We start from the raw sequence: 22,075 nt of genomic DNA, 5'->3' as shown, positions 1-22,075 counted from the left end.
GAATATACAATAGGAAAAGGAAAGTCTTTTCAATAAATGGTGTTGAGAAAACTGAACAATCATATGCAAAAGAATGAGGCTGGACCACTATCTTATACCATACACAAAAATTTACTCAAAATGGATTAAAGACTTAAACATAAGGCTTGAAACCAAACAACTCCTAGAAGAAAATATAGGAAGTATGGAAGTAGCTCCTTTACATAGGTCTTGCCAATCACTTTTTGAATTTGACACCAAAAGCAAAGGCAACACAAGCAAAAATAAACAAGTGGGTCTGTGTAAAACTAAAAGCTTCTGCACAGCAAAGAAAACCAACAACAAAATGCAAAGGCAAACTACCAAATTGGAAAAAGTATATGCAAATCATATATTTGGTAAAGGGTTAATCTCCAAAGTATATAAAGAACATATACAACTCAATATCAAGCCCCCCCAAAACAATCCAATTTAAAAAATGGGCAGAGGATCTAAAGAGGCATTTTTTTCAAAGAAGACATACAGATGATCAACAAGTACATGAAAAGGTGCTCAATACCACCAATCACCAGGGAAATGCAAATCAAAATCACAACGAGACATTACCTCACACTTGTTAGAATGGACACTATCACAAAGACAACAAGTGAGGATGTGGCAAAAAGGGAACTCCTGTACTTTTGTTGGTGGGAGTGCACTATGTAAAACACTGTGGAAGTTCCTCAAAAAATTAAAAGCTGTATGATTCAGGAATTTCATTACTTGGTATTTATCTGAAGACAATGAAAACACTATCTCAAAAAGATATATTCACTTCCCTATTGATTGCAGCAGTATTTACAGTAACCAAGATGCAGAAGCAAACTATGTATTCATTAATGGATGAATGGATTTAAAAAATGTGGAATATGTACACAATGGAATATTACTCAAGCATAAAAAAAACCTTGATATTTTCAACAACATGGATGGACCTTGAGGATATTCTGCTCTGTGAAATAAGTCAGATAAAGACAAATACTCTATGACCTATAAAGCTAACCAAACCAACCAACCAACCTAACAACCCACCAAAGTCATGGATGTAGAGAACTGACTGGTTATTACCAGAGACAGGGGGTGGATGAAATAGATGAAGAGGGTCAAAAAGCTCAAATTTCCAATTATAAAATTAGTAAATCTTGGGGATATAATGTACAGCATGGTGACTATAATTAATAATAGTGTATTATATATTTGAAAGCTGCTGAGTAGATTTTAAATGTTTTCATAAAAATATTATAAATATATATGGTTATGGATGTTAACTAGGGTTATTTTGATGATTATTTCACAATATATGCAAATATTGAACCATTATGTAGTATGCTTGAAATGAATATAATATTATATGTCAATTATATCTCAATAAAAATAAAATAAGAAATTACAATCAGGTATATAAAACAGGGGGGAAAAACCCCAAACACTAATCAGGAGCTTGCACTGAAACCTACAATAGGCAGGACCTTGCAGATTAATCACTGGGGCTATTTATAGTTAGTGAGACTAATAGGGGTAGGTGACTTTTTCAAGGCCCACAATAAGGGACTTGGAACTAGCTTCCTGACTCTCAGGCATATTGTAGGTGCTGCTCAATGGCAACCCCATACCTGTTTGTTGAATGAATAATTCAATCAGTAATAAGGGGAAAGTCAGACAAAGTCTCCTAGCAACAGTCCTGTTAAGTGCAAACTTTCCCACACTTTAATTTGATTACGTAAATGAAAGATTTAAGCTGAGAAAGGTGTTTTTATGGTTGTTAATTAAACTCTGGCCATCAAATAGAGATTTCAACAACTTGATCCCACATAAATGAATCCTGAGTCCAACAGTAAATTAATGCATTTCACTCCACCTCCTAGTTGTCCTTCATCAAGCCTCTAATTGGCATCAAAGCAGTGGGAACCATGGTAGAAACCCAAGGGAAGATCGCCTAGTGTTAAGAGTGGGCTTTAGCACAGCTGCATCCTTAGCTCTGTGACCTTGGGCCAGTTTTCAGCATGTGGGAGCTTATTGCTACCTCATGGGGCTGCTGTAAGGATTAAATGAGATCACACATGCAAAACACGTAGTACAGTGTTTGGTATACAGTTACCTGTCAACAGTTGTTGTCCAGTTCCAGTATCATCATTGCCATTATAATAATACCAATTGTTGAAATGGAAATGTTCCCAGCACTTTTCAGTAGTTTTCAGAAAAGGGACCTATTACAGCAAGGAGCCATTATTTATTGCATGATGGCTTAAAAACACAGGTTAGCAGCAGAAATCTGAGCCCTGGCCACTTACTGGTTGTGCATCTTGGGGCATGCTGCTTAATCTCACTGTGTCTCCCTTAATAGGGATTGAAAAAATAGTTTTCCCTGTAAGGTTATTGAGAAAATTAAAGGAAGTAATACATGCATACAAAGCATTTAGCCCAATAGGCTGCACTAAATGTCACCTATGTTAGTAGGTAGTCAGCCCAGTTGTCAAGAGCCTCCTTAGTTAGGGAGGATGCCCCAGGTTTGGCTTCTGGGAAGGACCGAGAAACTCATTCCATCTGACAAAGGCCTGCAACAGAGGCTACCCAAAGGCCTTGTGTGTGCTCCCTGTGTTTCCTCTCTCAAAGGCCCATTTCCTTTGCTCTCTCATCATTTCCTCTCATTCTTGCCAGTTCAAAGCCTTTTACGGTGACTCGGGGTTTGGACTTTATGGGTTCAGTTTCCAGGCATTTCCTGTTACCTTTCCTCTCTATCAGTTTCCTTCTTTGTGGACCGTGTGTTTTCTTGTGCTCACGAGAACACACTGAAGCAGCTTAATATATTCTCATGTCCACAGAGGGGCAGCAGAGTGTGGTAGAAACAGTTTTGGCCTGGGTATCAGGACAGCTGTGTTTTAATTTTCTGAAATTTGCTTGGGCATGTCACTTCCCCACCTTGAGATTTGGTTTCCCTGTTATAGCAGAGAGAGCATTGAACTAGACTGATGAGCAATGGAGGCCCCAGATACCTACCTAGATCCCTGATGTTACCTGAGGTCTTTGACTAAATCTCATATTTATCTACTGTATTCTTAAAAAACCAGAAGGGTACGGGTGACTGGGTGGCTCAGTTGGTTAAATGTCTGCCTTTAGCGCAGGTCATGATCGCAGGGTCCTGGGATTAAACCCAAAGTTATCGGACTCCCTGCTCAGCTGGGAGTCTGCTTTTCCCATGCCCCTCCCTGTCCCACTCATACGCAGTCTCTATTTCTCTCTCCTTCTCAAGTAAACAAATACAAATTTAAAAAATTTAAAAAACCCCAGAAAGATAAACCTTAAGTATAAGGCAGCCATCCTAGAGGAGAGGAGGCTTTTAGTATCATTCACCCATGGGAGTGAGGGCCAGGGATTGACCCAGGGGATTGGGAAAAGCAACTCATTTGTTGGGCACCAACAGCTAGAATGTCCTGGGGAGACTGTCTTTCTGGAAAACTCATGGCTCAGGTGTTGCTTAAGATTTTTCAGTTGTCCTCCTGGCTCACACAAAGAGGAGTTCCCATCCAGAGAAGCTGGGATAGCTAAGCTGGAAAAGGCAGGAGGGAAACAGTGAGTGAGTCAGGGTGCAACGTAATTCAACAGCATATCCCTGGTGCCTGGCACATGCTTGGCGCTCTCTAAATGTTGCACTGAGTAGGTGGCTCTGTTGCTGTCTTACTGTGTGACCATACCCAAGTCATTTCAGATCCTTATATTTTTGTGGTTTTTACTGAAATATATTTGACCTATAACATTGTGTAATTTAAGGTATACAACATGTTAAAATGATACAGTTCTATATTGTAATGTGATTGCCATTATAATAATTATTGGCACCTTTGTCATATTACATCATTATTTCTTTGTAGTGTTTGGAATAATTAAGTTCTAGTCTCTTAGCAAGTTTAACGATTATAATACAATATTACTGTCTATACTCACTGTACTTTGCATTAGGCCCCTAGGGCTTATTGACTACCTATTGCACGTTTGTACCTTTAAACAACATCTGTCCTATCTCCCCACCTGCCTCCATCTCCTGGTAACCACCATTTGCTCTCTATTTTAGACCACTTTGGCTCCTTCAGATTTCTCATATACATTTCACTTTTTTAAGCCTATCTCCCAGCAACTACAGTGAGGATGATTTTATCTACCCTTAGGGATTGTTATGGCCATGAAATGACAAAGTGCATGTGAATGTGATTTATGAAAACAATGCCCTACAGGTTTAAGGAGTAGAAGTTGAGAAAGCATATCTACTGATTCCTCCTATCATTTTAATGACTAAACTTCAGTGCCAGTTTTCTCACTGACCATCCTCTATTAAAAATAGTCAAGAACTTCAAGTAATGAGACTCTATACATCCCATGGGATGCTAAGCTAGTTTCATTTTGATAGAAAAAAAAATGATGGTGCTTATAAACATTTCTGCCTTTCCTGAAAATAGCCTGCCTGAGAAAAAGGGTGTTTACTCCTGGAATAGTCAATCCTTAAGGTGACTTCCAGGATAGTGACTCCAGAGGACCTAGAAAAGACCGCAAAGGGCAGGTTCTCTGTTTTACTTGACCATATTTCCCCCACTTAGGGACTTGCAGAGGGTCTAGCAGGCTCTCTGTCTCTGTCCCTGTGACTGAAACAGTGAGCTGATTGTCTGTCCACCAGACCACCACCAGATGGCGGTAAAGTCAGGTGAATTCATTCTGTTCCTCTGCTACTTTCTGTCCCGCCTCTGATCTCTTGCTTCATCACCTACTTCTGTATCCTCCACTCAAATTTCCTTCTATAAACCTCAATAAAAGTCTTCTTTATCCCCCTCACTTTTAGTGAGTGTCTTTCCTTGGCTACTCTGGATGAGACAGTATCCTAAATTTTTGTTGAAAAACAGAAACCCATTTTAAATAGGGGTGTTAGTACCATGGTACCCATTTCACCGTAGTCTTGTGAGGATGGAATGAAGTGACATACTTAAAACTTCATACAGGGCCTGAACTGAATAAATGTCATAAAAACTGTCATTATTATTATTGCTGTTTTTATAGGTTAGACTGACCCATGTTATTTAATAAGTGAAATAGATTTCAAAGGCAAGAACCAAGAGGAAAACCAGGGACAGTTCTTGCACACCCTCAGGGAAATTCCCTGGCAAAGTCAGAATCACATATTAGGGGTTAACCTATATGTACATCTGCTATGATGCATGACTTTTTAAAATCTGAGTTTCACCCAGGTGAGTTGGGAGAAATTGCCTACAATGTATCTTTCAAGAGAAAGCCCATAGCATTGCATCAAGTTGACTGTAGGTTCTTTTTTTTTTTTAAATTAACATTCTTAAAATGTCTATGCTGCCCAGAGCAATCTATACTTTCAATGCTATCTCAATCAAAATACCAATGGCATTTTCAAAGCGCTGGAGCAAACAATCCTAAAATATGTATGGAACCAGAAAAGACCCTGAATCACCAAGGAAATGTTGAAAAATAAAAAGCAACGCTGGGGCATCAGGTTGCCTGATTTCAAGGTATATTACAAAGCTGTGATCACCAAGACAGCATGTTACTAGCACAGAAACAGACACATAGACCAATGGAACAGAATAGAGAGCCCAAATATGGATCCCTCAACTCTATGGTCAAATAATCTTTGACAAAGTAGGAAAAAATATCCATTGGAAGAAAGACAGTCTCTTTAATAAATGGTGCTGGAAAAATTGGGCAGCTATATACAGAAGAATGAAAGTCGACCATTCTCTTACACCATACACAAAGATAAACTCTAAATGGATGAAAGACCTCAATGTGAGACAGGAATCTATCAAAATCCCAGAGGACAACATAGGCAGTAACCTTTCAACATCAACCACAGCAGTGTTGAATACAGTATCTTCTTTCAAAACACATCTACAAAGGCAAAGGAGAAGATATTTGCAAATGACACTACAGATAAAGGGCTGATATCCAAGATCTCTAAAGAACTCCTCAAACTCAACACATGTAAAAGAGTTAATGATGTCAAAAAATGGGCAGAAGACATAAACAGACACTTCTCCAAAGAAGACATACAAATGGCTAACAGACACACGAAAAAATGTTAAAACATCATTAACCATCAGGGAAATTCAAATCAAAATCTCCTTGAGATACCACCTTACACCAGTTAGAATGGCAAAAATTGACAAGGCAAGAAACAACAAATGTTGGAGAGGCTGTGGAGAAAGGGGAACCCTCTTACACTGTTGGGAACACAAGCTGGTACAGCCACCTTGGAAAACAGTGTGGAGTTTCCTCAAAAAGTTAAAAATAGAGCTACCCTATGACCCAGCAATTGCATTACTGTGTATTTACCCAAAGACACATATGTAGTGAAAAGAAGGGCCATATGCACCCCTAGGTTCATAACAGCAATGTCCACAATAGCCAAACTATGGAAAGAGCTGAAATGCCCTTCAACAGACAGATGAATAAGAAGATGTTGTCCACATATACGATGGAATATTACTCAGTGATCAGAAAACATGAATACCCAACATTGGCATCAACATGAGTGAAGCTGGAGGAGATTATGTTAAGTGAAACAAGTCAAACAGAGAAAGTCAATTATCATTTGGTTTCATTTACTTGTGGGGCATAAAGAGTAACATGGAGGTCATTAGGAAAAGGAAAGGAAAAGTGAATTGGGGAAAATTGGAGAAGGAGATGAACCACGAAAGATTGTGGACTCTGAGAAAAAAAAAACTGAGGGTTTTGGAAGGGAGTGGGGTGATGGGTGAGCCTGGTGGTGGGTATTAAGGAGGGCATGTATTGCATGGAACACTGGGTGTGGTGCATAAGCAATGAATCTTGGAACACTGAAAAAGTAAAATTAAATTAAAAAATAGATTTCAAAAAAATTATCCTGACTGATACAATGGAAATATTTAAAATTTACATTGATAATGCTAAGTGAAATAAGTCAAGCAGAGAAAGACAATTATCATATGGTTTCACTTATTTGTGTAACATAAGGAATAGTATGGAGGACATTAGGAGAAGGAAAGGAAAAGTGAAGGGGGGTGGAGAATCAAAGGGGGAGACAAACCATGAGAGACTATGGACTCTGGGAATCAAACTGAGGGTTTTAGAGGGTAGGGAGTAGGGGGATGGGTGAGCCCGGTGATGGGTATTAAGGAGGGCACATATTGCATGGATCACTGGGTGTTATATGCAAACAATGAATCATGGAACACTACATCAAAAACTAATGATGTACTGTAGGGTGACTAACATAACATAATAAAAAATTATTTTAAAAAAACTATAAAAAAGAAAGATTTATTTATTTATTTATTTATTTATTTGAGAGAGAGAGAGCATAGAAGGCAGGGGCAGAGGGAAGAGAATCCTAAACAAATTCCACAATGAGTGCAGAGTCCTATGTGAGCTGGATCTCAAGACCACAACCTGAGCTGAAACCAATAGCTGGTCACTTAACCAACTGAGCCACCTAGGGCCCCTCTCCTTATAGGTTCTTAATTCAAGTTTGACTTTTCGTCTAAAGGCTGGATGAGTTTGAACTAATGATATGGTCTCATTCAGGTGATTCCCCACTGGACTGTGCGTTGCAATCATCTGGGCCCTCTCCCCAGAAATCACAGTTCTATGTATCTCTACCAGGGACTAGAAATCTGTATGCTAAAGCTTTCTCCAGACATTTTTTTCAAATTTCTTTTCAGCATAACAGAATTCATTGTTTATGCACTGCACCCAGTGCTCCATGCAATCCGTGCCCTCTCTAATGCCCACCACCTGGCTCCCCCAACCTCCCACCCCCCACCCCTTCAAAACCCTCAGATTGTTTTTCATAGCCCATAGTCTCTCATGGCTCATTTGTGGAAACTAGTGGATTAGCTGAAAAGTGTTTAGCTGAGAGGAGAATGGGCCCAGAGTACTGATCATTTTGGGTACTGTGCTGAGTGCTTTATATGTGTCATATCATTTGACCTTCACCACTGCTCTATGGTGTCACTTCCATTGTACCCATGGGAGAGTTGAAACTCAGAAATGTTAAATGACTTGCACATAGGTTCAGTTTGTAAATGACAGGTCATGGTTGCAAATAGCATTCTCTGTCATTCTCACTTAGGACCTTGTTTGTGTACCACATGATTTCTTGAGCACGTATGGGCCTGAGCTGGATTCTACTCTCTGGCTAAGTGGCAAACTTGATCAAATACTTATCTGTCTGCTCCATGGCTTTCTCTCTAATGACATTCCTGCCTCTACCTGGGACTTGATGAATGAATAAAACAAATACAAGAGGATTAAATGAAATAATGAATAGGAAAAGTGCCTTGTGAATTGTAAAGTGTTATACACATGTTCGATGGTATTATTTGTGGCATTGGTTGTTTCCCAGAGATACTGGGTCCAAGGAGAGCCTTTAGGGTCTATATCTATTGGCCAATTGAGCATGGATAGAAATAGCTGATGTTCAAACCTAACCTTGCAGGTATGGGGCTAAGTCAATGGCTGGAATGAGGGAGCACTTGCTTCTGAGTCCTGAGCTTTGTCGGCTTTCCTGTTCTGGCATTCTAGAATTCATAAGTGTTTGAAGATTCTGTCAAAAGTACATAACAGTAGAGCAGTGATGTGGCTTGCTGAGGGTGGTGAGGATGTATGTACCATTGCTCCTTCCTCTTTCTGGACTCCGTCTTTGGGGTAGAGGCTGCAGTGGCTACTGTTCAGTTTTGCTGGAGAGCATCACTGTAGAAGATCAAGTCTTGATCCTGGCAGGCACAGCCCTAGAGGATGAGGCTATCCTGGGTCAGCGTAGAGTGGAGGCTCTGATCGTCCCAGAAGTAGCCAGCCTCATGCTTGGAGGTAAAGTCCATGGTTCCTGCCCACTTTTGGCAAGAAGAAGGGCCTCAATGCCAACTCTTAAATCCATTGTAATCCTGGCTTTCCCCAATAAAGCCACTTAGTCCCATCAGAAAAAAAATAAGTATGTAACAGTCAATCAGTAAGCATATGATGGACACTTACTGTATATGAGATATCGAATGAGACCCTACATAATTTTAAAAGAATTCAAGAACATAGTCTTCAAGAAGCTTTGAGGAGACATTTTATATATGTCTATTTATCAAATACAACCATAATAATATCAATCCCAAATCATAATGATATCAGTCATCAGGAGGAATAAATGCTGCAATACTGCTAAGGCACATGAGAACTCTAGAACCTACCTTCTTTCTCTTAGCCTCAATTTTCATCTATATTATAGAAAACAACCTGCTAAGGCACATGAGAACTCTAGAACCAACCTTCTTTCTCTTAGCCTCAATTTTCATCTATATTATAGAAAACAACCCATGACTCTAGACTCTCTCTATATTCTTGAAGATACTGCACGCCATTCTCTTAGTATGTCTTTCATTCTGTGGCTAAAGTGATATTTCAAAAATGCAAATCTGACGTCATTCCCATTCTTTAACAATAGTTCCCCATTGCCTGCAGGAAAAAAATTCCTTAAGCATAGCCTGCAGGGACCTTGGCCATCATTTCCATCAGCACTCAAGTTCCTCCTCCTGCCCAGCCACACTGAAATACCATGTTCTTTCAAACCTTTACAACCTTGCATGTGTTCTTCCCATAGTTAGGAATACCCTTCTCCCCTTCCTCAGCTAGTTAACTCCCTACTTTTTATTGAAAACTCCCTGCCCTCTTTCATTTGCACTTGATGCCCCACATCTATATCGTCCTATTGCTCTATGTCATAGCACCTGTCACACTAATAGTCTGTTTACTTGTTCCATTTCAGTCTCTGGCTCCCTTTCACCCAGTCTAGCTTGTTGATCTTACCTATGCAAGAACAACGTATTTAAAGAGCTTACCACAGTGCCTTTATTAGCTGAAAAAGTTCAAGTGGATGCAATCAGAAATCTATCAAGCAGATGCTAGAGGACAGGGGCCAATTTCTTAGAGGCCAAGTATCTTACAGAGCTCATGCTGAGTCAGGCTGGTCCAGTACTTGGTTTTTGACTAGTCCTTTGGGGAGAGTACCTATCTTAGTCTATTTGGACAGCTGTGAAAGATGCTCAAGACCGGATGGCTTACAAAAAACAGAACTATATTTCTCAGAGTTCTGGAGGCTAAGAAGTCCAAGATCAGGGCGGCAGCAGATTTAGTGTCTGGTGAATTTTTTCTTCCTGATTCATATTTGTCAGTCTTCTCACTGTGTCCTCACATGGAAGAAGGGGGTAAGGGAGCTCATTGGGGTCCCTTTTATAAGGGCACTACTCCCATTTATTAAGGCTTCACCCTTGTGACCCAATCGTCTCTTAAAAGCTCCACCTCCAAATACCAATATATTGCATGTTAGAAGTTAACATGAGTTTTGGGGGACATGAATATTCAGTCTACAGCAATTCCCAAAGCTCTTCTGAAATGTTTCTTCAAGTCTAGTCTGATGGGCTATATAAAAAACAACACAGAGTGACATGAAAGTTTATTCAGGGGTAGGTGGGGGCCAATCTTGAGAAAGACACAGAAGCCCAATCTAAGCTGACCTGAGACTTAATTACTCCCTTTTATTACCCACTGAAGAAAAAGATGATCAGAGTAGTTAAACTCAGGATAGCTATGCAGGAAATAACATAAATAGGAAAAACTGGTTGGTAACATACAAGGTTGGGTCAGAAGCAAATGCTTACTTGTATCAGGAAAGATTTCAATGGAAGGACTCAATGTTTTTGGCAGAAGTGTATGAGAAAAAAAAAATTCAACCCTATCAGGGCATCTCTGTCACCATGAGGATTTGATTCTTGACTGAGTGCTACCTTGACTTTCTAGGAAGTGGCTAGAAATAGTGGCTACTAACAAAAAACACGTTTACCTAAATTGAATTACATTTCCAAAGGATTTTTTGTTTTGCCTTTTTATCTGGCAAGGGAGCCTGACAGGCTTATGGAATCTTTAATAGGTTCTGGGCCTCCAATCCGGGCTGCTGTTGAAATTCATGCCCAGCCTGGAGAGTGAGAAGAAAGCTGTCCTCATGGCTTTGGCTATCTTTTTGTTGGGGGCTATAGTGGGGTAGGGGATGGATAGGGTGTTTTGCAATTGCCCTTGAATTCATTGGCTTTGCTTTATTTTTTACAATTATTCATCTGTGCTGGACCTAGCAGAGAAAGTTCTCTCCTCATTTAGCTTGGCTGCATTGAAAATATTTTTATGCTGCTACCTATGGAGACCCTATAGTTAGCAGTATCTCTCTGAACAGATGGGACCACCAGCTTCTTCCAAACTCTTGCTGCCTGCTTAACACAAAATGCAGATCCCCATGGCAAAAATATGTTGAATAAGCAAATAACAACCCTATACTTCCCCCCACCATACACACCAAACAGCAGTTTGGGAGGTGGGTTGCAGTCCTGGTTTCATAAGCTCAGATGGTGCTGCAGTGATGGGAAGAGCAGCTGATTTTCCTGAGCTGGGTCTACTCTGGAAAAACCCCACCTTTATTAGGAAGAGGTCTGTTGAAGACCTCAGTCTCTCCACTCAGTCCTTATGTAACAGGTTCTCGGTGTTCTAATCTTATACTAATGTTTTCTAAATGAACTCCACCTGCCTTTCTTTTCTTCTTCTACCTACCCCCATTGACTCTCTTTTAGACTCTTTTCTTTGATCTCTCTCTAGATCTTCCCCTTTCCTTCCATAGAATTCTAAAGGAACTTAGGCATCTCTCTGTAGCTGAGGTGATTGCTCTGCAGGGCAAGTGCAGGCAACCTGGTCTGATATGACAAAGGCTGGGAAGGTCCCCCAGGTGGATCCTAGATGGACATCTCTGCATATCTATTCTATCTACTCTGGAAGGTGAGTTTGAGGGCAATATGCTGCTTCCCAATGCAGGTCCTCCTCCATCCTTGGAGTCACTTTCCCCTTTATTATGCCTATAAGACTAGAGCAGTATCTCTCAAGTTCCCTGGATATTAGAGTATATTAGATGATAAATATATTATTTTGTTAGATGATAAAACTGATGACAATATTGTTCCCTTGCGTTGTAACTTCTATACATTTACACAAATATATATTGACATGTATCCACCATCATACTATCATGCAGAGTATTTTCACTGCTCTACCAACCTCCATGCCCTGCCTATTCATCCCTTCCCAAACCTACCAACTCATGGCAACCATTGATTCTTTTATCCTCTCCATAGTTTTTTTTTTTCCTTTTTCAGATGTCATATAGTCAGAATCCTATAATATGCAGCCTTTTCAGATTGGCTTTTCACTTAGTAATATATATTTAAATTTTCTCCATGTTTTTCATGGCTTGATAGCTCACTTCTTTTTAGTGTTTAATAGTATTCCATTGTCTGGTTGTACTATTGTTAATTTATCCATACACCTATTGAAGGATATCTTGGTTGATTCCAAGTTTTGGCAATTATGAATAAAGTTGTTATAAACATCACTATGTAGGTTTTTGTGTGGACCTAAGTTTTCAACTCCTTTGAGTAAATACTAAAGAGCATGATTGCTGGATCATATGGTATATGTATCTTAAGTCTTATAAGAAATTGTCAAACTGTCTTCCAAAGTGGGTTTACTCTCTTTATGCCTTATCCCTCTTTCTCTAAGCAGGAATTCTTTCTTTGGATTAGTTCTCTAGCATTGTTGGCTTCTAAGCTGGCATTCTGCAAAGAGAGCATCTCTGTTAGACTCTTCCCTACTATGATTCCCAATCCTGATATCCACACCAGTACTAGACCCGACCAAAAACATCAGCCTGTGGCTTACGCCTTCCAGTAGTTCATAATGATCCATTTACAGATGGCCAGACACCAATATATTTGTCCCTAAGGACATAGGGCTGGTGCTCTATGGAGAGGGGGGTCAGTTTAAGTAGCAGCCAGTGACAATTTGTTCTCTAAACAGCGGAGATGTAATAATATAACTTAATGCTGAATCAAAGGAAATAGAGTCAAGCTCCAAACCATTTTGATTTGCAACTTGGAATAAAAGCAACATGTCTTGATTTAAATGTCAGGCCCACTGCTGAGTGATGATTTAATAACTTTTATGAGGGATCTTGTCACAGCAAATTCAGCACTGGAATAGAATGACTCACAGATAGAGTGTTAGAAATTATACAGAAGAGCACAAAAAGGAATAAGCTTCTCTTAGGGCTCCTCTAGAAATTTTTGCATGAAGCTAATTTGTAGTTAGGACCTCTTTTCTCCCCTTATCCTACTGCCCAGTCTTTCTCTTCACAGATACCTATGCATGTATGTAGAGACAATCCCCAGCTGTGATGTTAGCTCACTGAATTATTTTCTGAGGACATGAGAACAATTCTAGCATGGAGGCTCAGAACTGGTTCAGTCAGTCTGAAAGGTGAGGCAGAATTGAGCCTGGTTATTTCTGAAAGGGACCTCAAGAACACATCTGGTCTTTATTGCTTTGTCTTTAGACAGATACTTAACTACTTTCTCCCATTTTAAAGGTGAGATAGCTGAAGTCCTGTGGGGTTAAGAGATTTCTTCAAAGACTCCTATCTCCTGATTCTCAGGGAATCAGTACTTTCTCCTGAATATCTTGTGAGATCTCTCTCCTTGACCTTCCCCAGCATCCCTGGGCAAGCATACTAGAATGCTCAAAGCCGACCCTGTCTCAGTTCCAGTCAGCTTCCCAAGTCAATAGGAAACCATGCACAGCTGTTCTTTAAGAAAAAGATTCTTTTCCGTTGGCCTAATTGTTCAGTTATCAAGATTCATTTTGGAGGTAATTCAAACTGTAAATATCTGGTGTTTGCCTAGATGAAGGTTTCCTAACCTCAAAAATACTGACATTTTTGGCCAGTTTTTTTTTTTTTTTTGTTCTCTAGCATTATGTATTTTTGGATTATGTATTGTTGGATGTGTACTAGCATCCTTGTCTTCTGGTTAACTGGTCTCTTCCTACAGTATACAACTGTTTCCAATCCCTTTCATACAAAGATTTTAAGCTAACCTTCCCAAACTCTACCTCTAGCTCAGTCTTTCCTAATGGGAAGCAAGCCACTCCACTCCCATCCCCATGGATACTTGATAATATCTGTCAATATTTTCAGTTTCCACACTCAGGAGGGAGGGATAAGGTGCAGACATCTAGTAGGTAGAGGCCAGTGTGTTACAATGCACAAGACAAACCTCCCCCTCCACTCCCATACAACAAAGATTTTTTTGGCCCAAAATATCTTTAGTGCCAAGGCTGAGGAACCTTGTTCTATCATTTCATCCTCTGGTCAGAAAATTTCCATTGTTCCCCATTGTTTGTGGGAAAGATGCCAGATTTCACGAGTCCTCCTGGTCTATATTCAGCTTATTATTTGCCAACTACAGCTCCTTTTCTGAAGCAACTCTGAATGGGGTACTGTTTTTGAAATGTGTTGTCAGCTTTCTCGCTTACATAACTTTGGTCACACCAACCACTCCAACTGCATAGAATGCCCACTTCCCACTGCTAAAGTCAAGTTGAAATGCTTTCTTCTCTATGAAACACTACACCAAGCCTAAATTCTCTCAGATACAAATAATTCTTTTCCTAGATGTTCCTGTAGTATTTCCATGTTCTTAAGGCATTTATCATGTTCATAGTAGAATGGAAATTTTGAGTTGGAAGGGGCTTTTAAAAATCTGTCCAGCAATGGGGCACTTGGGTGGCTCAGTCAGTTAGACATTTGCCTTTGGCTCAGGTCACGATCTCAGGACCCTGGGATTGAGCCCCACATTGGACTCCCTGCTCAGTGTGGAGTTTGCTTCTACCTCTCCCTCTCTCCCTCTGCATTCTCTCTCTCTTTCTCTCTATATCCTCATTCTCTCTTAAGTAAATAAATAAATCTTTTTAAAAAATCTGTCCAGAAAAATTCCCTTCACTTAAAGAAAAGGAAACTGAGACCCAGAGAGCTGAAGTGATCAGTTGAAGGCATACTTTCCCATAAGTCTTGGACCATAGTAACTTGTATCCTTGGCTCCACTCTACTAGCATGGCTGAAATAGATGACCATGGACTTTCAGTCTTGGCACTCACATCTGAATTCTGACACTTGTAAGTCAACAGAGTGACTTTCCTTTCTGAGATTCTGTTTTCTCAGCTGTTAATGAAAATTAACTGTTGTGAGAATTGAATGAGATGGTGTATTCAAAATATCTGGCACGTGGTAGGTACTTAATAAAATATTTGTTACATGAATAGAATAATAAACAGTGCTTTAGGGAGTGGGACTTAGGGATTGGTGATGGTCCATGGGACTTCACTAAAAGGTGACTGGAGGTAAAGTGTGGTATCTCATTATCACTGCTCTCTATTTTGTACCTTTCCATTCGAAACACAAATTCCTCTGTAGGCCATCATACCAGTATCCACGCTTTCTGTGGAGTATGTGAATACTGACAGTTCCTTTCAACTTGAAGACATAGTTCTGGAAAATTTTGCTTTGTTCTACCCCTTTGCAATGCTACTGGTATAACCTCTCTATTCCCTCAAGCAAATAACAGGTAGGGTTGTGGGGAAGGGTTGGATAGAAGATATGTTTCCTCCATTTCTCTTTGGTTGCCTCTGTGGCAGTAGCCTGGAGCTTAGGTGCTGTTCAGTGGACTAATAGGAGTCTCTGTGAGAAGAAACTGATTGCATTTGGTATGGTCATGGAAGCATTTTGGTGCTGGCTCCTAACTCTGTGATACCTAGTTCTGACATGACTTCAATAAGATTGATTGAAGCCCTTCTAGCCAGCTCTTCACTCTGGAGCTACCCACTCTGTCAGCTTTCTTCCTGTCTGGGGCTTTGGGGTAATGTCATGCTATACATTTATTCCTTTCATTTACAGAAACAAGTCTTTCCCTGGTCCTAGGTTGCATGTATCTAATAAAAATATCCCTGCTACTCTAATAGGGGGATGACTTGACAAGTAACTGAAGAAACAGAGTGAGACTTCTGATACCTTGTCTAGATTAGACTGGGAGCATGCCAGAGAAAAGGAAATTGCCTGACAGTGGGTCCACTCCAGGGCTGGCTCCTTCTACTCTATCATGTGAGCACAGGAGATTTTGGTTAGGAGGGCTATGGGAGAAGCTCAGGTAAATGTATTACTAATTAACTTAGGAACCCCCTCTTTAGGGTTTATAGGTCAAGGGTCCTCTAAGAGGAAAAAATGGCTTTTGGGAGGGTGAGGAAACCAGTAGAGAGGACAGAGTACCACTTTGAGAGTAAAGAGATTTGGTCTGGATCCCTGCCTCTACCTCTCTGCTTCTGAGAGAGTTCCTAGGGCTATGAACTAAGCATCACATTCATATCTGTGAACTGGGTAAAATACAACCTTCAAGCTTCTTCCTGAGGATGGTGGAAGTTGAAGGTTTGCCCATATGTAGAGTTTTCACCTTGTGAAACTGAAAGCATTATATAAAATTCCCTTTTTTTAGTGAATAAGTATGTGTGTATGTTTAAAAGGAGGTGTGACAAGGTAGACAGAGGATACAAATTTATTGGCTGATTACCTCAGTATGGTATTCTTCAGTTTACCTTTTCCAGAGGCCCACCATTATTGTTCATGTTGAGGCCACTTTGTGGATAGTTGAATTATTTTCTCTAAGAAGGGTTCACTTTCAAATTCACTCTAAGGATTGCATTGTTTCCATATCTACTATAGTTTGGCTCTCAGTATAATTTTGGGTGGGACCATGGGATTTCAAGAGTTATATGACTGCCTCCATCTATTGGTAAAATATTGTCTCTTCTGAAGAACTAAACTTTGACATTATCATGGCAGGGGATAAGGGATTCAAGTACAGAAGGAAGTATACAGAGTACTAACAAGAACCTTTGATGAAGGAATCTGACTTAGGAGGTCAGTTATTAATGATTGGGCTGAGCTTTGAAGAATGACTGAAAACTGACTAGGCAAAGAGAGTGGTAGGAAGTATTTGTGCACATGTCCATATGCAGTAAGCAATTTAAGCAAGAAAGTAGGCATAGGTCTTATGATGGGAAGAGCTGTAGCACATTCCAGAAACAAATAGAATAATACTACAGCTGGTTTCATAACTTTAATAAAAAATTTAAGCCATAGATTTGTATGTTGAGGATTAAAAATGCAAGTGTATCCATATTTGGAGTATTGTTAGGCTAACACATGCACAGTAAGCACTCACTACTAATAGAGCTTAGGAGATACTATCAAGAAAAAAACAAATACATCTGCACTGTCGAGTCAACAGTCTAGAAGTGGGTAAAGGGCAGATGAAAAATATGTCACATGCAAAGTTTCCTCCCAACATTTTATCCAACAGGTACACCCATGTAAGGGATATAGATCAACTCCTAGAGGGCTACTTGGTTGAGGTGACTTGAGCCCACTGGGATTAATCTGGAAAAGTTTCCTGGAAGTCCTGGATAGTGTCCTGAGGAAGATATGAATTGATGAATAAGAGGGAAGAAGCTATTTCTGGCAGGAGAGACATTATGGATAATACCTTGGTGGTGGTAGGAACACTATTTCTGAGGTGAGAAATTTGGGATAAATTAGGCTGGCCTGAATGGAAGAGCGAAGAGCTTAGCTTGAGGCCATGCTATATTCTTTATGTGACATGCCAAATAGTCAATTAAAAGAAGGAAAATTAAAGCACCATGTGAACAAAAGCAATTGGTTATTAAAAAGTAAGTTATCGGGCACCTGGGTGGATCAGTGGGTTAAGCCTCTGGCTTCAGCTCAGGTCATGATCTCAGGGTCCAGGGATCCAGCCCTGCATGGGGCTCTCTGCTCAGTGGGGAGCCTGCTTTCCTGTTCTCTTTCTGCCTGTCTCTCTGCATACTTGTGATCCCTCTCTCTCTGTCAAATAAATAAATAAAATCTTTTAAAAAAGTAAGTTATCAACATCAGTCTTGACATCTCCAGGTAACTGACAATGGTCAGGACTAGCTTTCTGTAGGACTGTGAGGTAGGTGAAGGTCACTGTCTACCTCTTTTCTCAAGGCCCTTCTACAATTTTCTATCACTGCATCTTCTCCAGTTTCTGGCGTCTTGTTTGCTTAGACACTTTAACAATTAGTTGTTACTCTATTCCCTTATAAATTAATAGCTCTCCTTTCTTTGGGCATTGACATTTTCTGAGGGAAAATTCTCTGAGAAAACATAAATACTTCAAAGGACAGAATCTACCTCTGATAGAAAGGCAGGTGGTGGAGTGGATGTTTTTGATCAGGTGACCTTCCCTATTACCCTTTAAATTGAAACTACTGCTTTACAAGCTTGACCTTGATTCTAATATATTTCTTCCTTGGATACTGAAAGGGTAGGTTAAGATAGAGGCATGTAACAAGGGGAAATGGATTTTTATTTATTTTTGTGCCTGTCAAATCTCCTGATGGTGTAGAATACAATTCTTTGGAAATAAACTGTGCACGGCTGTACATCGATGTTGTGAAAAAGGTAAAGCTTTAGAGTCAAGATTAACCAGAGTTTATATTCTGACTCTATTGCTGTCTAGCTCTCTGATTTTTCACAATTAACTTAATCTGTGCCTCAGTTACCTCATCTTATATAAAACAGAGATAATAAGAGTGCATTTCTCATATAGTTACTGTAATGGTCAATGAGATGTATGTCTCAGGAGTTTAGCATAATTCTTGACACTTGATCAAATTGTTCTTGTCATCAGTTTCATTATGGCACCATCACCGCTACCACCCATACCACCTCCAGATTCCTACTATAACAGAACAAAATTCTATAACTTCTTGGTAAAGCAAATACCAACCATCAGCAAAAGAGGAAAGAGGGAAACAGGAGGCCCAGTTGCACTCACTGTTTCATATTCTCACATTAACTTTAATACCCCAAGGAAAATGTATGAGAAGACAACCCAACCCTCATGTCTCTGTCCCTATTTCTACAGGTACCTGTCGGCTTGGCTGGGCCTATTACTGTGCTGGAGGTGGAGCAGCTGCAGCCATGTTGATCTGCACTTGGCTCTCTTGCTTTGCTGGAAGAAACCCCAAGCCTGTCATGTTGGCAGAAAACATCATGAGGAACACCAATTCTTATGCCATGGAGCTTGACCATTGCCTCAAATCTTGAGGTGTGGCAGAAGATTGGAGAGGGTGGGAAAAAGAAAGGAAGATGGCCTTGAGAAGAGGCACTAAGACTGGGCCACTTGCTAACCACCTGCTAGTAGTGTAGCCTCATGTTTGCATGCTTTTTAAGTCACCAGTCACTCAATTTCACTTTCCCTTAAGCCAGTGGGTCAGTGCTTATTTACAAAATTCATCAAGAACAATGATTCTCTCAAATGTTTGCCTAACTGGTGAGTACCCACTAGCCCTCAAGTCCCAAAGTGTTCCTTTGTGCAAAATAAGGAGAAAACCTCACCTGGAAGGTAACTTCATGATCAAGCAGATCTTTAGAGTTCTACAGATCCTGTCTATCACTTAAAGGTTGTGTAAGAGCACATGTGCAGGGAAGGACCAGGAGATGAACAGGGCTGGCTCCTACCACTCCATGCATATGGCTCTCCCCCTGGTTTTTACTGCCATATCCAAACATCTATGGAGTGCCACTGCTCAATTTTTTGTGACTTTCTCTGGACTGTACCTTGACTCTTCCTACTCTCTCCTGCTTCTCTTCCTTTCCAGTTGTGGGGAAGCTTGTGGGGGAGGAGTACTCCCATTGGGGAAAATACTAATCAAGGATGACTGCATGTAGTCTAAGACCCCTTCCTTATTATGCTTTAGAATATTCATAAGAGTTCATTTTGTGTTCTGGCTGGGTGACTGGCAATAATTTAGTGGCAAGTATTGCCTAGTCCCTTATAGATACAGAGATGATGTTCATCCAATGTTCGGAGCAGAGACTAGCATTTGTTGTACATTCAATAAACATGAATTCACAATGATGATAAGGATATTTCTGCTGGCTCCTTATTAAAATTTCTATTAGAGTTCATTTTTATTGACTAAGAAATTCACAGTGGCCTTTTGTTCCAATAGTCATTCCTAACATAATATAAGTTTCTCTGCCTATTTCAGAGTCTGGTCATCAAATTCTTTCCCCTCCATCTGGGGTGAATTAGACATGAAAGAACACAGCTTTGGTGTTACCTCGGGTGGATGTATTTTTAGGGCTGGCCTCCATTCCATCTGTGCTCAAGTCTGATGGATGGTGTAGATGAACCTGGTGTCTCCCAGGAACAAAATTCGTCTATCTCACTCCAGTTAGTTCAGGCCAGCTCTATTGTTCCATAACTATAGCTTTAGGGATTAGGGAGAGCTAGGGCTCAAAACACCAACTCATCTCTTTCTATCCTTGATCACTCCAGAGTGGTTTGGGTACAGCCCCACATGGAAGGGAAGAAATGGCAAAAACTGGCCTCATTAGTTACATGCCATTTCAAGAAGGGTCAGGGTCCTGATATTGACCTTACATAGGTAAGTGACTTCAAGCATATATTTCATTCATGAGCTCATTCATTAATCTAGTAACTCATTCAGGACACATCTCTTGAGTATACTCCTAGATGCTGCATTCTGTGCTAATTGCTGTGGGTGAAGGAAGAAGAAACACTTTCTCACCCTAAAAGAGAGAGTGGTAGGCATTGACAGACATATAAATAAATAATGGCCAGTGTGTTAAGTGCTAGTAAGTGAAGAAGAGGGGGCTAAAGGATCATGCAGAGAAGTTATTAAATCAACTTGGAGTGAAGGGATTCATGAGAAAATTTTATAGAAAAGATGATGCTTAAAATAAGTCTGAGAGCTGAATAGGGGCAGTTAGCAAAAGCAAGAGTGTAGTAGAAAAAGGAGCAGGGGCATGAAGACATCAAAGAATATGGCATCATCATGAAAGCAATGAACAGGGTTGTAAAATGGGTGGTGACAAAAAAATGAAGCTGAAAAGGGAGATACTACCCAGATTCCATGAGGCTTTCTAGACCAGGATAAAGAATTTGGATTTTATCCTAAAGGAGCACCACAGAAAGGGAAGCAATATGAACATATTTGTGTTTTTTCAAAGATCAGTTTGATGACAGTAAGGAGAAAGAGAGCAGGGAGAAACTGGAGATATTTCAGTAACCCAAGCGTAAAATATCCAGTCCTGACTAAGGTAGTAACTGTGGGGCTTGAGCAGGTGGATGAATTTGAAAGAAGCTATATTAGGTTAGGTCCCATAGCACTTAGTCTAATGGATATGTATAGGTGAGGGTGCAAGTGAAAGTTTGGGATGACCACTTTGGGATACTGGTGGTTCTTATTACCAAGTTGAGGAATACTAGAGGAATAACGTAATAAGGAACTGATGATTAAATTCACATCGAAAATTATCTTCCTTGGGGCACCTGGGTGGCTCAGTGGGTTGAGCCTCTGCCTTTGACTCATGATCTCAGGGTCCTGGGATGGAGCCCCGCATTCAGGCTCTCTGCTTGGTGGGGAGCCTGCTTCCTCCTCTCTCTCTGCCTGTCTCTTGGCCAACTTGTGATCTCTGTCTGTTAAATACATAAATAAAATCTTTAAAAAAATTATCTTCCTCATGGAACTAGATTGTTTAAGATAAGGCAATTTGAACACACCTCATTGGAAGGGAAACATTGTTGTAGTTGGTTTTGCACGTATAAGAAAGATGACCAAGAAGACGACTAAGAACAGATAAAACAAAAATGGAACCAGTTCAAGCCTCATTTTTATTATATAGACAAAGTAATGCAACTTTAATTTAGGAAACCCCAAGATATGGATAAGAGCTCAAGTATCTGAGAAAAGGCAAACCACTCTCCTTAGAAAAGACAGATCAGGTGATATGTCTTCTTAGGATAGGGAACCTCCTGGAATTCTGTGGGATGGAATTTGTGGAAGTGTTATAAGTCTTTAAGCTACGGTTTTGGTGAGAAACAGATGGCATACTCAGTAAGGTATACTTAACTGGGATGAGCTTAATGCAAGGGCCATTTGTGGTGGTATGTGCAGGATTAAAGGAAACTGCCAGTGCTTGTGGGACATAAAAATACTATGAACAGTGGGGAGCTGTTATCACCTGTAAGCC

At 40.2% G+C, this 22,075-nt stretch overlaps 1 protein-coding gene across 2 annotated transcripts in view; it reads left to right on the top strand.

Annotated features, from left to right (window-relative positions):
- LHFPL1 (LHFPL tetraspan subfamily member 1) overlaps positions 1 to 20,115 on the top strand; it is a 103,460-nt gene extending 83,345 nt beyond the window's left edge. For both annotated transcript variants that reach the window (XM_059158381.1, XM_059158379.1), the window contains exon 4: positions 18,939 to 20,115. In XM_059158381.1, coding sequence (XP_059014364.1) covers positions 18,939 to 19,120 — 182 coding nt within the window. In that variant the 3' untranslated portion in view covers positions 19,121 to 20,115. The remainder of the gene's footprint in view (positions 1 to 18,938) is intronic.
- The last annotated feature ends 1,960 nt before the right edge of the window (positions 20,116 to 22,075 follow it).

The sequence above is a fragment of the Mustela lutreola genome, chromosome X (genome assembly GCF_030435805.1).
Source record: "Mustela lutreola isolate mMusLut2 chromosome X, mMusLut2.pri, whole genome shotgun sequence".
Lineage (NCBI taxonomy): Eukaryota > Metazoa > Chordata > Mammalia > Carnivora > Mustelidae > Mustela > Mustela lutreola.
Note: the sequence above shows the minus strand (reverse complement) of the source record. Positions and strands in the feature narration are given on the sequence as shown.